Genomic DNA, 17,262 nt, shown 5'->3' with positions numbered 1-17,262 from the left:
CTGTCTTAACCAATAAACTCTGTAACAGTTTTCTCCTGTCTTAATCAATAAACTCTGTAGCAGTTTTCTCCTGTCTTAACCAATAAACTCTGTAACAGTTTTCTCCTGTCTTAACCAATAAACTCTGTAACAGTTTTCTCCTGTCTTAACCAATAAACTCTGTAACAGTTTTCTCCTGTCTTAACCAATAAACTCTGTAACAGTTTTCTCCTGTCTTAACCAATAAACTCTGTAACAGTTTTCTCCTGTCTTAACCAATAAACTCTGTAACAGTTTTCTCCTGTCTTAACCAATAAACTCCGTAATAACCTCTGAAGCATACATTGAATATTTGAGTATGGTGCAGTTATTAATTACACTTTGGACGTTGTATCAATACCCAGTCACTATAAAGATACAGGCGTCCTTCCTAAACTGTTTCCCGGAGAGGAAGACAACTGCTCAGAGGTTACAGTATACAGTATGTCGTAGGGCACACAGTATACAGTATGTCGTAGGGCACACAGTATATGCTTTTTTAAATTAATTTGTACCCATTTACCAATAGGTGCCCTTCTTTGCGAGGTGATGGAAAACCTCCCTGGTCTTTGTGGTTAAATCTGTGTTTTTCAGCTTTTAATTTCTAAATAATGTGATTAAGTGTCTAATAACATAATTTCACTTTAACACAACAACATGTGGAACAAGGTGATGTTTGTGAATAAAACTTTAAGGAAGGTTCTGAAACAAACATGTCGGGTTCAATAATACGAGGTAAACAGACAACTAGGAGAAGACAGACAGATGGACACAGTCCCTGCCAAGAGAAGACAGACAGACGGATGGACACAGTCCCTGCTATGAGAAGACAGACAGACATATGGACACAGTCCCTGCTATGAGAAGATAGACAGACGGACACAGTCCCTGCTATGAGAAGACAGACAGACGGATGGACACAGTCCTTGCTATGAGAAGACAGACAGACAGACAGACAGACGGACACAGTCCCTGCTATGAGTAGACAGACAGACGGATGGACACAGTCCCTGCTATGAGTAGACAGACGGATGGACACAGTCCCTGCTATGAGAAGACAGACAGACGGACACAGTCCCTGCCAAGAGAAGACAGACAGACGGATGGACACAGTCCCTGCTATGAGAAGACAGACAGATATATGGACACAGTCCCTGCTATGAGAAGACAGACAGACGGACACAGTCCCTGCTATGAGAAGACAGACAGACGGATGGACACAGTCCTTGCTATGAGAAGACAGACAGACAGACAGACAGACAGACAGACAGACAGACAGACGGACACAGTCCCTGCTATGAGTAGACAGACAGACGGATGGACACAGTCCCTGCTATGAGAAGACAGACAGACAGGCACAGTCCCTGCTATGAGAAGACAGACAGACGGATGGACACAGTCCCTGCTATGAGAAGACAGACAGACGGATGGACACAGTCCCTGCTATGAGAAGACAGACAGACGGACGGACACAGTCCCTGCTATGAGAGGACAGACAGACGGATGGACACAGTCCCTGCTATGAGAAGACAGACAGATGGATGAACACAGTCCCTGCTATGAGAAGACAGACACACAGATGGACACAGTCCCTGCTATGAGAAGACAGACAGACGGATGGACACAGTCCCTGCTATGAGAAGACAGACAGACGGATGGACACAGTCCCTGCTATGAGTAGACAGACAGACAGACACAGTCCCTGCTATGAGAAGACAGACAGACGGATGGACACAGTCCCTGCTATGAGAAGACAGACAGACGGATGGACACAGTCCCTGCTATGAGAAGACAGACGGATGGACACAGTCCCTGCTATGAGAAGACAGACAGACGGATGGACACAGTCCCTGCTATGAGAAGACAGACAGACAGATGGACACAGTCCCTGCTATGAGAAGACAGACAGATGGACACAGTCCCTGCTATGAGAAGACAGACGGATGGACACAGTCCCTGCTATGAGTAGACAGACAGACGGATGGACACAGTCCCTGCTATGAGAGGACAGACAGTCGGATGGACACAGTCCCTGCTATGAGAAGACAGACAGACAGACGGACACAGTCCCTGCTATGAGAAGACAGACAGACGGATGGACACAGTCCCTGCTATGAGTAGACAGACAGACAGACAGACACAGTCCCTGCTATGAGTAGACAGACAGACAGACACAGTCCCTGCTATGAGAAGACAGACAGACGGATGGACACAGTCCCTGCTATGAGAAGACAGACAGACGGATGGACACAGTCCCTGCTATGAGAAGACAGACAGACGGACACAGTCCCTGCTATGAGAAGACAGACAGACGGATGGACACAGTCCCTGCTATGAGAAGACAGACAGACAGATGGACACAGTCCCTGCTATGAGAAGACAGACAGACGGATGGACACAGTCCCTGCTATGAGTAGACAGACAGACAGACAGACACAGTCCCTGCTATGAGTAGACAGACAGACAGACACAGTCCCTGCTATGAGAAGACAGACAGACGGATGGACACAGTCCCTGCTATGAGAAGACAGACAGACGGATGGACACAGTCCCTGCTATGAGAAGACAGACAGACGGACACAGTCCCTGCTATGAGAAGACAGACAGACGGATGGACACAGTCCCTGCTATGAGAAGACAGACAGACAGATGGACACAGTCCCTGCTATGAGAAGACAGACGGATGGACACAGTCCCTGCTATGAGAAGACAGACAGACGGATGGACACAGTCCCTGCTATGAGAAGACAGACAGACAGATGGACACAGTCCCTGCTATGAGAAGACAGACAGATGGACACAGTCCCTGCTATGAGAAGACAGACGGATGGACACAGTCCCTGCTATGAGTAGACAGACAGACGGATGGACACAGTCCCTGCTATGAGAGGACAGACAGACGGATGGACACAGTCCCTGCTATGAGAAGACAGACAGACAGACGGACACAGTCCCTGCTATGAGAAGACAGACAGACGGATGGACACAGTCCCTGCTATGAGTAGACAGACAGACAGACAGACACAGTCCCTGCTATGAGTAGACAGACAGACGGATGGACACAGACCCTGCTATGAGTAGACAGACAGACGGATGGACACAGTCCCTGCTATGAGAAGACAGACAGACGGATGGACACAGTCCCTGCTATGAGTAGACAGACAGACAGATGGACACAGTCCCTGCTATGAGAAGACAGACAGACAGACGGACACAGTCCCTGCTATGAGAAGACAGATAGACGGATGGACACAGTCCCTGCTATGAGTAGACAGACAGACGGACACAGTCCCTGCTATGAGTAGACAGACAGACGGATGGACACAGTCCCTGCTATGAGAAGACAGACAGACAGACAGACACAGTCCCTGCTATGAGAAGACAGACAGACGGATGGACACAGTCCCTGCTATGAGTAGACAGACAGACGGACACAGTCCCTGCTATGAGTAGACAGACAGACGGATGGACACAGTCCCTGCTATGAGAAGACAGACAGACAGACAGACACAGTCCCTGCTATGAGAAGACAGACAGACGGATGGACACAGTCCCTGCTATGAGAAGACAGACGGATGGACACAGTCCCTGCTATGAGAAGACAGACAGACGGACACAGTCCCTGCTATGAGTAGACAGATAGACGGATGGACACAGTCCCTGCTATGAGTAGACAGATAGACGGATGGACACAGTCCCTGCTATGAGAAGACAGACAGACAGACGGACACAGTCCCTGCTATGAGTAGACAGATAGACGGATGGACACAGTCCCTGCTATGAGAAGACAGACAGACGGACGGACACAGTCCCTGCTATGAGTAGACAGACAGACGGATGGACACAGTCCCTGCCTTGAGAAGACAGACAGACAGATGGACACAGTCCCTGCTATGAGAAGACAGACAGACGGATGGACACAGTCCCTGCTATGAGAAGACAGACAGACGGATGGGCACAGTCCCTGCTATGAGAAGACAGACAGACAGACGGACACAGTCCCTGCTATGAGAAGACAGACAGACAGACGGACACAGTCCCTGCTATGAGAAGACAGACAGACAGACAGACAGACACAGTCCCTGCTATGAGAAGACAGACAGACGGATGGACACAGTCCCTGCTATGAGTAGACAGACAGACGGACACAGTCCCTGCTATGAGTAGACAGACAGACGGATGGACACAGTCCCTGCTATGAGAAGACAGACAGACAGACAGACACAGTCCCTGCTATGAGAAGACAGACAGACGGATGGACACAGTCCCTGCTATGAGAAGACAGACGGATGGACACAGTCCCTGCTATGAGAAGACAGACAGACGGACACAGTCCCTGCTATGAGTAGACAGATAGACGGATGGACACAGTCCCTGCTATGAGTAGACAGATAGACGGATGGACACAGTCCCTGCTATGAGAAGACAGACAGACAGACGGACACAGTCCCTGCTATGAGAAGACAGACAGACAGACGGACACAGTCCCTGCTATGAGAAGACAGACAGACAGATGGACACAGTCCCTGCTATGAGAAGACAGACAGACGGACGGACACAGTCCCTGCTATGAGAAGACAGACAGACAGACGGACACAGTCCCTGCTATGAGAAGACAGACAGACAGACGGACTCAGTCCCTGCTATGAGAAGACAGACAGACGGATGGACACAGTCCCTGCTATGAGAAGACAGACGGATGGACACAGTCCCTGCTATGAGAAGACAGACAGACGGACACAGTCCCTGCTATGAGAAGACAGACAGACGGACACAGTCCCTGCTATGAGAAGACAGACAGACGGACACAGTCCCTGCTATGAGAAGACAGACAGATGGACACAGTCCCTGCTATGAGAAGACAGACAGACGGACACAGTCCCTGCTATGAGTAGACAGACAGACGGATGGACACAGTCCCTGCTATGAGTAGACAGACAGACAGATGGACACAATCCCTGCTATGAGAAGACAGACAGACGGACACAGTCCCTGCTATGAGTAGACAGACAGACGGATGGACACAGTCCCTGCTATGAGTAGACAGATAGACGGATGGACACAGTCCCTGCTATGAGTAGACAGACAGACAGATGGACACAGTCCCTGCTATGAGAAGACAGACAGACGGACACAGTCCCTGCTATGAGTAGACAGACAGACAGACGGACACAGTCCCTGCTATGAGTAGACAGACAGACAGACGGACACAGTCCCTGCTATGAGAAGACAGACAGACAGACGGACACAGTCCCTGCTATGAGAAGACAGACAGACAGACGGACACAGTCCCTGCTATGAGAAGACAGACAGACGGACACAGTCCCTGCTATGAGAAGACAGACAGACGGATGGACACAGTCCCTGCTATGAGAAGACAGACGGATGGACACAGTCCCTGCTATGAGAAGACAGACAGACGGACACAGTCCCTGCTATGAGAAGACAGACAGACGGACACAGTCCCTGCTATGAGAAGACAGACAGACGGACACAGTCCCTGCTATGAGAAGACAGACAGATGGACACAGTCCCTGCTATGAGAAGACAGACAGACGGACACAGTCCCTGCTATGAGTAGACAGACAGACGGATGGACACAGTCCCTGCTATGAGTAGACAGACAGACAGATGGACACAGTCCCTGCTATGAGAAGACAGACAGACGGACACAGTCCCTGCTATGAGTAGACAGACAGACGGATGGACACAGTCCCTGCTATGAGTAGACAGATAGACGGATGGACACAGTCCCTGCTATGAGTAGACAGACAGACAGATGGACACAGTCCCTGCTATGAGAAGACAGACAGACGGACACAGTCCCTGCTATGAGTAGACAGACAGACAGATGGACACAGTCCCTGCTATGAGAAGACAGACAGACAGACAGACGGACACAGTCCCTGCTATGAGTAGACAGATAGACGGATGGACACAGTCCCTGCTATGAGAAGACAGACAGACAGACGGACACAGTCCCTGCTATGAGTAGACAGATAGACGGATGGACACAGTCCCTGCTATGAGAAGACAGACAGACGGACACAGTCCCTGCTATGAGTAGACAGATAGACGGATGGACACAGTCCCTGCTATGAGAAGACAGACAGACAGACGGACACAGTCCCTGCTATGAGTAGACAGATAGACGGATGGACACAGTCCCTGCTATGAGAAGACAGACAGATGGACACAGTCCCTGCTATGAGAAGACAGACAGACGGACACAGTCCCTGCTATGAGTAGACAGACAGACAGATGGACACAGTCCCTGCTATGAGAAGACAGACAGACAGACAGACGGACACAGTCCCTGCTATGAGTAGACAGATAGACGGATGGACACAGTCCCTGCTATGAGAAGACAGACAGACAGACGGACACAGTCCCTGCTATGAGTAGACAGATAGACGGATGGACACAGTCCCTGCTATGAGAAGACAGACAGATGGACACAGTCCCTGCTATGAGAAGACAGACAGACAGACGGACACAGTCCCTGCTATGAGAAGACAGACAGACAGACAGACAGACAGACAGATGGACACAGTCCCTGCTATGAGAAGACAGACAGACGGATGGACACAGTCCCTGCTATGAGAAGACAGACAGACAGACGGACACAGTCCCTGCTATGAGAAGACAGACAGACAGACGGACACAGTCCCTGCTATGAGAAGACAGACAGACAGACGGACACAGTCCCTGCTATGAGAAGACAGACAGACGGATGGACACAGTCCCTGCTATGAGAAGACAGACGGATGGACACAGTCCCTGCTATGAGAAGACAGACAGACGGACACAGTCCCTGCTATGAGAAGACAGACAGACGGACACAGTCCCTGCTATGAGAAGACAGACAGACGGACACAGTCCCTGCTATGAGAAGACAGACAGATGGACACAGTCCCTGCTATGAGAAGACAGACAGACGGACACAGTCCCTGCTATGAGTAGACAGACAGACGGATGGACACAGTCCCTGCTATGAGTAGACAGACAGACAGATGGACACAGTCCCTGCTATGAGAAGACAGACAGACGGACACAGTCCCTGCTATGAGTAGACAGACAGACGGATGGACACAGTCCCTGCTATGAGTAGACAGATAGACGGATGGACACAGTCCCTGCTATGAGTAGACAGACAGACAGATGGACACAGTCCCTGCTATGAGAAGACAGACAGACGGACACAGTCCCTGCTATGAGTAGACAGACAGACAGATGGACACAGTCCCTGCTATGAGAAGACAGACAGACAGACAGATGGACACAGTCCCTGCTATGAGTAGACAGATAGACGGATGGACACAGTCCCTGCTATGAGAAGACAGACAGACAGACGGACACAGTCCCTGCTATGAGTAGACAGATAGACGGATGGACACAGTCCCTGCTATGAGAAGACAGACAGACGGACACAGTCCCTGCTATGAGTAGACAGATAGACGGATGGACACAGTCCCTGCTATGAGAAGACAGACAGACAGACGGACACAGTCCCTGCTATGAGTAGACAGATAGATGGATGGACACAGTCCCTGCTATGAGAAGACAGACAGATGGACACAGTCCCTGCTATGAGAAGACAGACAGACGGACACAGTCCCTGCTATGAGTAGACAGACAGACAGATGGACACAGTCCCTGCTATGAGAAGACAGACAGACAGACAGACGGACACAGTCCCTGCTATGAGTAGACAGATAGACGGATGGACACAGTCCCTGCTATGAGAAGACAGACAGACAGACGGACACAGTCCCTGCTATGAGTAGACAGATAGACGGATGGACACAGTCCCTGCTATGAGAAGACAGACAGATGGACACAGTCCCTGCTATGAGAAGACAGACAGACAGACGGACACAGTCCCTGCTATGAGAAGACAGACAGACAGACAGACAGACAGACAGACAGACAGATGGACACAGTCCCTGCTATGAGAAGACAGACAGACGGATGGACACAGTCCCTGCTATGAGAAGACAGACAGATGGACACAGTCCCTGCTATGAGAAGACAGACAGACGGATGGACAGACAGACAGACAGACGGACACAGTCCCTGCTATGAGAAGACAGACAGACGGATGGACACAGTCCCTGCTATGAGAAGACAGACAGACGGATGGACACAGTCCCTGCTATGAGAAGACAGACAGACGGATGGACACAGTCCCTGCTATGAGAAGACAGACAGACGGATGGACACAGTCCCTGCTATGAGAAGACAGACAGACAGACGGACACAGTCCCTGCTATGAGAAGACAGACAGACAGATGGACACAGTCCCTGCTATGAGAAGACAGACAGACAGATGGACACAGTCCCTGCTATGAGAAGACAGACAGACAGACGGACACAGTCCCTGCTATGAGAAGACAGACAGACAGATGGACACAGTCCCTGCTATGAGAAGACAGACAGACAGATGGACACAGTCCCTGCTATGAGAAGACAGACAGACAGATGGACACAGTCCCTGCTATGAGAAGACAGACAGACAGATGGACACAGTCCCTGCTATGAGAAGACAGATAGACAGATGGACACAGTCCCTGCTATGAGAAGACAGACAGACAGATGGACACAGTCCCTGCTATGAGAAGACAGACAGACAGATGGACACAGTCCCTGCTATGAGTAGACAGACAGACAGATGGACACAGTCCCTGCTATGAGAAGACAGACAGACAGATGGACACAGTCCCTGCTATGAGTAGACAGACAGACAGATGGACACAGTCCCTGCTATGAGTAGACAGACGGACAGATGGACACAGGCCCTGCTATGAGAAGACAGATAGACAGATGGACACAGTCCCTGCTATGAGTAGACAGACAGACAGACGGACACAGTCCCTGCTATGAGAAGACAGACAGACGGACACAGTCCCTGCTATGAGAAGACAGACAGACAGACGGACACAGTCCCTGCTATGAGAAGACAGACAGACGGACACAGTCCCTGCTATGAGAAGACAGACAGACGGACACAGTCCCTGCTATGAGAAGACAGACAGACGGACACAGTCCCTGCTATGAGAAGACAGACAGACGGATGGACACAGTCCCTGCTATGAGAAGACAGACAGACAGACGGACACAGTCCCTGCTATGAGAAGACAGACAGACGGACACAGTCCCTGCTATGAGTAGACAGACAGACAGATGGACACAGTCCCTGCTATGAGTAGACAGACAGACAGATGGACACAGTCCCTGCTATGAGAAGACAGACAGACAGATGGACACAGTCCCTGCTATGAGTAGACAGACAGACAGATGGACACAGTCCCTGCTATGAGTAGACAGACGGACAGATGGACACAGTCCCTGCTATGAGAAGACAGATAGACAGATGGACACAGTCCCTGCTATGAGTAGACAGACAGACAGACGGACACAGTCCCTGCTATGAGAAGACAGACAGACGGACACAGTCCCTGCTATGAGAAGACAGACAGACAGACGGACACAGTCCCTGCTATGAGAAGACAGACAGACGGACACAGTCCCTGCTATGAGAAGACAGACAGACGGACACAGTCCCTGCTATGAGAAGACAGACAGACGGACACAGTCCCTGCTATGAGAAGACAGACAGACGGATGGACACAGTCCCTGCTATGAGAAGACAGACAGACAGACGGACACAGTCCCTGCTATGAGAAGACAGACAGACGGACACAGTCCCTGCTATGAGTAGACAGACAGACAGATGGACACAGTCCCTGCTATGAGTAGACAGACAGACAGACGGACACAGTCCCTGCTATGAGAAGACAGATAGACAGACGGACACAGTCCCTGCTATGAGAAGACAGATAGACAGACGGACACAGTCCCTGCTATGAGTAGACAGACAGACAGATGGACACAGTCCCTGCTATGAGTAGACAGACAGACAGATGGACACAGTCCCTGCTATGAGTAGACAGACAGACAGATGGACACAGTCCCTGCTATGAGTAGACAGACAGACAGACGGACACAGTCCCTGCTATGAGAAGACAGATAGACAGACGGACACAGTCCCTGCTATGAGAAGACAGATAGACAGACGGACACAGTCCCTGCTATGAGAAGACAGATAGACAGACGGACACAGTCCCTGCTATGAGTAGACAGACAGACAGATGGACACAGTCCCTGCTATGAGTAGACAGACAGACAGATGGACACAGTCCCTGCTATGAGTAGACAGACAGACAGATGGACACAGTCCCTGCTATGAGTAGACAGACAGACAGATGGACACAGTCCCTGCTATGAGAAGACAGACAGACGGACACAGTCCCTGCTATGAGTAGACAGACAGACGGATGGACACAGTCCCTGCTATGAGTAGACAGATAGACGGATGGACACAGTCCCTGCTATGAGTAGACAGACAGACAGATGGACACAGTCCCTGCTATGAGAAGACAGACAGACGGACACAGTCCCTGCTATGAGTAGACAGACAGACAGATGGACACAGTCCCTGCTATGAGAAGACAGACAGACAGACAGACGGACACAGTCCCTGCTATGAGTAGACAGATAGACGGATGGACACAGTCCCTGCTATGAGAAGACAGACAGACAGACGGACACAGTCCCTGCTATGAGTAGACAGATAGACGGATGGACACAGTCCCTGCTATGAGAAGACAGACAGACGGACACAGTCCCTGCTATGAGTAGACAGATAGACGGATGGACACAGTCCCTGCTATGAGAAGACAGACAGACAGACGGACACAGTCCCTGCTATGAGTAGACAGATAGACGGATGGACACAGTCCCTGCTATGAGAAGACAGACAGATGGACACAGTCCCTGCTATGAGAAGACAGACAGACGGACACAGTCCCTGCTATGAGTAGACAGACAGACAGATGGACACAGTCCCTGCTATGAGAAGACAGACAGACAGACAGACGGACACAGTCCCTGCTATGAGTAGACAGATAGACGGATGGACACAGTCCCTGCTATGAGAAGACAGACAGACAGACGGACACAGTCCCTGCTATGAGTAGACAGATAGACGGATGGACACAGTCCCTGCTATGAGAAGACAGACAGATGGACACAGTCCCTGCTATGAGAAGACAGACAGACAGACGGACACAGTCCCTGCTATGAGAAGACAGACAGACAGACAGACAGACAGACAGATGGACACAGTCCCTGCTATGAGAAGACAGACAGACGGATGGACACAGTCCCTGCTATGAGAAGACAGACAGATGGACACAGTCCCTGCTATGAGAAGACAGACAGACGGATGGACAGACAGACAGACAGACGGACACAGTCCCTGCTATGAGAAGACAGACAGACGGATGGACACAGTCCCTGCTATGAGAAGACAGACAGACGGATGGACACAGTCCCTGCTATGAGAAGACAGACAGACGGATGGACACAGTCCCTGCTATGAGAAGACAGACAGACGGATGGACACAGTCCCTGCTATGAGAAGACAGACAGACAGACGGACACAGTCCCTGCTATGAGAAGACAGACAGACAGATGGACACAGTCCCTGCTATGAGAAGACAGACAGACAGATGGACACAGTCCCTGCTATGAGAAGACAGACAGACAGATGGACACAGTCCCTGCTATGAGAAGACAGACAGACAGATGGACACAGTCCCTGCTATGAGAAGACAGATAGACAGATGGACACAGTCCCTGCTATGAGAAGACAGACAGACAGATGGACACAGTCCCTGCTATGAGAAGACAGACAGACAGATGGACACAGTCCCTGCTATGAGTAGACAGACAGACAGATGGACACAGTCCCTGCTATGAGAAGACAGACAGACAGATGGACACAGTCCCTGCTATGAGTAGACAGACAGACAGATGGACACAGTCCCTGCTATGAGTAGACAGACGGACAGATGGACACAGTCCCTGCTATGAGAAGACAGATAGACAGATGGACACAGTCCCTGCTATGAGTAGACAGACAGACAGACGGACACAGTCCCTGCTATGAGAAGACAGACAGACGGACACAGTCCCTGCTATGAGAAGACAGACAGACAGACGGACACAGTCCCTGCTATGAGAAGACAGACAGACGGACACAGTCCCTGCTATGAGAAGACAGACAGACGGACACAGTCCCTGCTATGAGAAGACAGACAGACGGACACAGTCCCTGCTATGAGAAGACAGACAGACGGATGGACACAGTCCCTGCTATGAGAAGACAGACAGACAGACGGACACAGTCCCTGCTATGAGAAGACAGACAGACGGACACAGTCCCTGCTATGAGTAGACAGACAGACAGATGGACACAGTCCCTGCTATGAGTAGACAGACAGACAGATGGACACAGTCCCTGCTATGAGAAGACAGACAGACAGATGGACACAGTCCCTGCTATGAGTAGACAGACAGACAGATGGACACAGTCCCTGCTATGAGTAGACAGACGGACAGATGGACACAGTCCCTGCTATGAGAAGACAGATAGACAGATGGACACAGTCCCTGCTATGAGTAGACAGACAGACAGACGGACACAGTCCCTGCTATGAGAAGACAGACAGACGGACACAGTCCCTGCTATGAGAAGACAGACAGACAGACGGACACAGTCCCTGCTATGAGAAGACAGACAGACGGACACAGTCCCTGCTATGAGAAGACAGACAGACGGACACAGTCCCTGCTATGAGAAGACAGACAGACGGACACAGTCCCTGCTATGAGAAGACAGACAGACGGATGGACACAGTCCCTGCTATGAGAAGACAGACAGACAGACGGACACAGTCCCTGCTATGAGAAGACAGACAGACGGACACAGTCCCTGCTATGAGTAGACAGACAGACAGATGGACACAGTCCCTGCTATGAGTAGACAGACAGACAGACGGACACAGTCCCTGCTATGAGAAGACAGATAGACAGACGGACACAGTCCCTGCTATGAGAAGACAGATAGACAGACGGACACAGTCCCTGCTATGAGTAGACAGACAGACAGATGGACACAGTCCCTGCTATGAGTAGACAGACAGACAGATGGACACAGTCCCTGCTATGAGTAGACAGACAGACAGATGGACACAGTCCCTGCTATGAGTAGACAGACAGACAGACGGACACAGTCCCTGCTATGAGAAGACAGATAGACAGACGGACACAGTCCCTGCTATGAGAAGACAGATAGACAGACGGACACAGTCCCTGCTATGAGAAGACAGATAGACAGACGGACACAGTCCCTGCTATGAGAAGACAGACAGACAGACAGACAGACGGACACAGTCCCTGCTATGAGAAGACAGACAGACAGACAGACAGACAGACGGACACAGTCCCTGCTATGAGAAGACAGACAGACGGACACAGTCCCTGTTCCATTAATCACTGTTCTGTTGACACAATCCTGTTTAATGATAAACCACACACCCTCCAACCCCCTCACACACACACCCTCAACCATCACACACACACACCCTCCAACCCCCTCACACACACACCCTCAACCATCACACACACACACCCTCCAACCCCCTCACACACACACCCTCCAACCCCCTCACACACACACCCTCAACCATCACACACACACACCCTCCAACCCCCTCACACACACACCCTCCAACCCCCTCACACACACACCCTCAACCATCACACACACACACACCCTCCAACCCCCTCACACACACACCCTCAACCATCACACACACACACCCTCCAACCCCCTCACACACACCCCTCCAACCCCCTCACACACACACCCTCCAACCCCCTCACACACACACCCTCCAACCCCCTCACACACACACCCTCCAACCCCCTCGCACACACACCCTCCAACCCCCTCACACACACACCCTCCAACCCCCTCACACACACACCCTCCAACCCCCCAACCCTCCAACCCCCTCACACACACACATCCTCCAACCCCCCCAACCCTCTCACACACACACCGTCCAACCCTCCAAACCTCCAACCCCCTCACACACACACCCTCCAACCCCCTCACACACACACCCTCCAACCCCCCAACCCTCCAACCCCCTCACACACACATCCTCCAACCCCCCCAACCCTCTCACACACACACCGTCCAACCCTCCAAACCTCCAACCCCCTCACACACACACCCTCCAACCCCCAACCCTCTCACACACACACCCTCCAACCCTCTCACAAACATCTTCCAACACTCACATACCCTCCAACCCCCTCACACACACCCTCCAACCCTCTCACAACACCCTCCAACTCTCTCACACACACCCTCAAACCCCCTCACACACACACCCTTCAACCCTCTCACACACACCCTTCAACCCTCTCACACACACACACACCCTCCAACTCTCTCACACACACCATTCAACCCTCCAACCCCCTCAAACACACAACCTCCAACCCTCTCACAAACACACCCTCCAGCCCTCTCACACACACACCCTCCAACCCCCTCACACACACACCCTTCAACCCTCTCACACACATCCTCCAACCCTCTCACACACCCTTCAACCCTCTCACACACACCCTCCAACCCCCAAACTCACACACCCTTCAACCCTCTCACACACATCCTCCAACCCTCTCACACACACCCTCCAACACTCACACACAGACCCTCCAACCCTCTCACACACACCCTCCAACAGTCACACACACCCTCCAACCCTCCAACACCCTCTCACACACACCCTCCAACCCCCTCTCACACACACCCTCCAACCCTCTCACACACCCTCCAACACACACACACACACCCTCCAACACTCACACACACACACCCTCCAACCCCCTCACACAAACACCCTCCAACCGTCACACACACCCTCCAACCGTCACACACACCCTCCAACCGTCACACACACACTCTCCAACCCTCAGACACACCCTCCAACCGTCACACACACGCCCTCCAACCCCCTCACACACACACCCTCCAACCTCCTCACACACACACCCTCCAACCGTCACACAAACACTCTCCAACCCTCAGACACACCCTCCAACCGTCACACACACACCCTCCAACCCCCTCACACACACACCCTCCAACCCCCTCACACGCACACCCTCCAACCCCCTCACACGCACACCCTCCAACCTCCTCACACACACACCTTCCAACATCCTCACACACACACCCTCCAACCTCCTCACACACACACCCTCCAACCTCCTCACACACACACCCTCCAACCTCCTCACACACACACCCTCCAACCTCCTCACACACACACCCTCCAACCTCCTCACACACACACCCTCCAACCCCTCACACACACACCCTCCAACCCCCTCACACACACACCCTCCAACCCCCTCACACACACACCCTCCAACCTCCTCACACACACACCCTCCAACCTCCTCACACACACACCCTCCAACCCCCTCACACACACACCCTCCAACCTCCTCACACACACACCCTCCAACCCCCTCACTCACACACACACCCTCCAACCCCTCACACACACACCCTCCCAGTCTTTTGATATGAAAGTGTATATTCCTAGTTTTGTACCTGCGTTTCCTTGTCTGCTCGGGGGCGAGACCTGGGCTGAGCCCCTCCTCCAGTGGGTGGAGCTGTGAACAGGAGGCGGAGATTGTGACCTTGCGTCGAAGGCGGGGCAGAACACTCTGACGGAACAGATCCTTCCTGGGTTTCACCTTTAGAGCCAGAACAGAACAAATGAATGGAGAGCCATCGGAGAGCAAGCAGACAATATGAGCAACCTGATCCAGGGCTTCTGGTCACTTCTATTGGCTGGGAAGAGTTCTATTCATCTTCTAGAGATTCTTCTGGTTGAGGAAGTGGATTCATTCTTCCTCATCTCGTTAGCCCAATTCTGTTTTGCCCCCTTCTCCCTGAAGTGTGCACTTGTTCACTCCCCCTCATTGCATTGAATTGGCGAGGAGAGTGAACAAATGCACACTTGGGGGAGAAGGATAGAACCAGTCTGGGTTGGGTGTTCTATATTCTGTTTTATGTTCTACGTTCTATATTCTATATTCTGTGTTCTACATTCTATATTCTATATTCTGTATTCTATATTCTGTGTTCTATATTCTATATTCTGTTTTATGTTCTATATTCTATATTCTATATTCTGTGTTCTATATTCTGTTTTATGTTCTATATTCTAAATTCTGTGTTCTATATTCTATATTCTGTTTTATGTTCTATATTCTATATTCTGTGTTCTATATTCTATATTCTGTTTTATGTTCTATATAATATATTCTGTGTTCTATATTCTATATTCTGTTTTATGTTCTATATTCTATATTCTGTGTTCTATATTCTATATTATGTGTTCTATATTCTGTGTTCTATATTATATGTTCTATATTCTGTATTCTGTGTTCTATATTCTGTGTTCTATATTCTATATTCTGTTTTATGTTCTTATATTCTATATTATCTGTTATGTTCTATATTCTACATTCTATGTTTTATATTCTATATTCTGTGTTCTATATTCTATATTCTGTGTTCTATATTCTATATTCCGTGTTCTATATTCTATATTCAGTTTTATGTTTTACATTCTATATTCTGTGTTCTATATTCTGTGTTCTATATTCTATATTATGTGTTCTATATTCTATATTATGTGTTCTATATTCTGTGTTCTATATTCTGTGGTCTATATTCTATATTCTGTGTTCTCTATTCTATATTATGTTTTCTATATTCTGTATTCTATATTCTGTGTTCTATATTCTATGTTCTGTGTTCTATATTCTATATTCTGTGTTCTATATTCTATATTCTGTGTTCTATATTCTATATTATGTGTTCTATATTCTGTGTTCTATATTATATGTTCTATATTCTGTATTCTGTGTTCTATATTCTATATTCTGTGTTCTATATTCTGTGTTCTATATTCTGTTTTATGTTCTTATATTCTATATTATCTGTTATGTTCTATATTCTACATTCTATGTTTTATATTCTATATTCTGTGTTCTATATTCTATATTCTGTGTTCTATATTCTATATTCCGTGTTCTATATTCTATATTCAGTTTTATGTTTTACATTCTATATTCTGTGTTCTATATTCTGTGTTCTATATTCTATATTATGTGTTCTATATTCTATATTATGTGTTCTATATTCTGTGTTATGTTTTATATTCTATATTATGTTTTCTATATTCTATATTCTGTGTTCTATATTCTATGTTCTGTGTTCTATATTCTGTGTTCTATATT

General features: G+C 49.6%; 1 protein-coding gene across 5 annotated transcripts in view; it reads right to left on the bottom strand.

The window, feature by feature from the left end:
- LOC135532873 (breast cancer anti-estrogen resistance protein 3 homolog) overlaps window positions 1-17,262 on the bottom strand; it is a 59,534-nt gene that overhangs the window by 32,903 nt on the left and 9,369 nt on the right. For all 5 annotated transcript variants that reach the window (XM_064960316.1, XM_064960329.1, XM_064960320.1 and 2 more), the window contains exon 5: window positions 15,563-15,708. In XM_064960316.1, coding sequence (XP_064816388.1) covers window positions 15,563-15,708 — 146 coding nt within the window. The remainder of the gene's footprint in view (window positions 1-15,562; window positions 15,709-17,262) is intronic.

Source organism: Oncorhynchus masou, chromosome 5 (assembly GCF_036934945.1).
Source record: "Oncorhynchus masou masou isolate Uvic2021 chromosome 5, UVic_Omas_1.1, whole genome shotgun sequence".
In the NCBI taxonomy this organism is placed as follows: domain Eukaryota; kingdom Metazoa; phylum Chordata; class Actinopteri; order Salmoniformes; family Salmonidae; genus Oncorhynchus; species Oncorhynchus masou.
The sequence above is the reverse complement of the archived record's forward strand: the minus strand, read 5'-3'. Positions and strand labels throughout refer to the sequence as shown.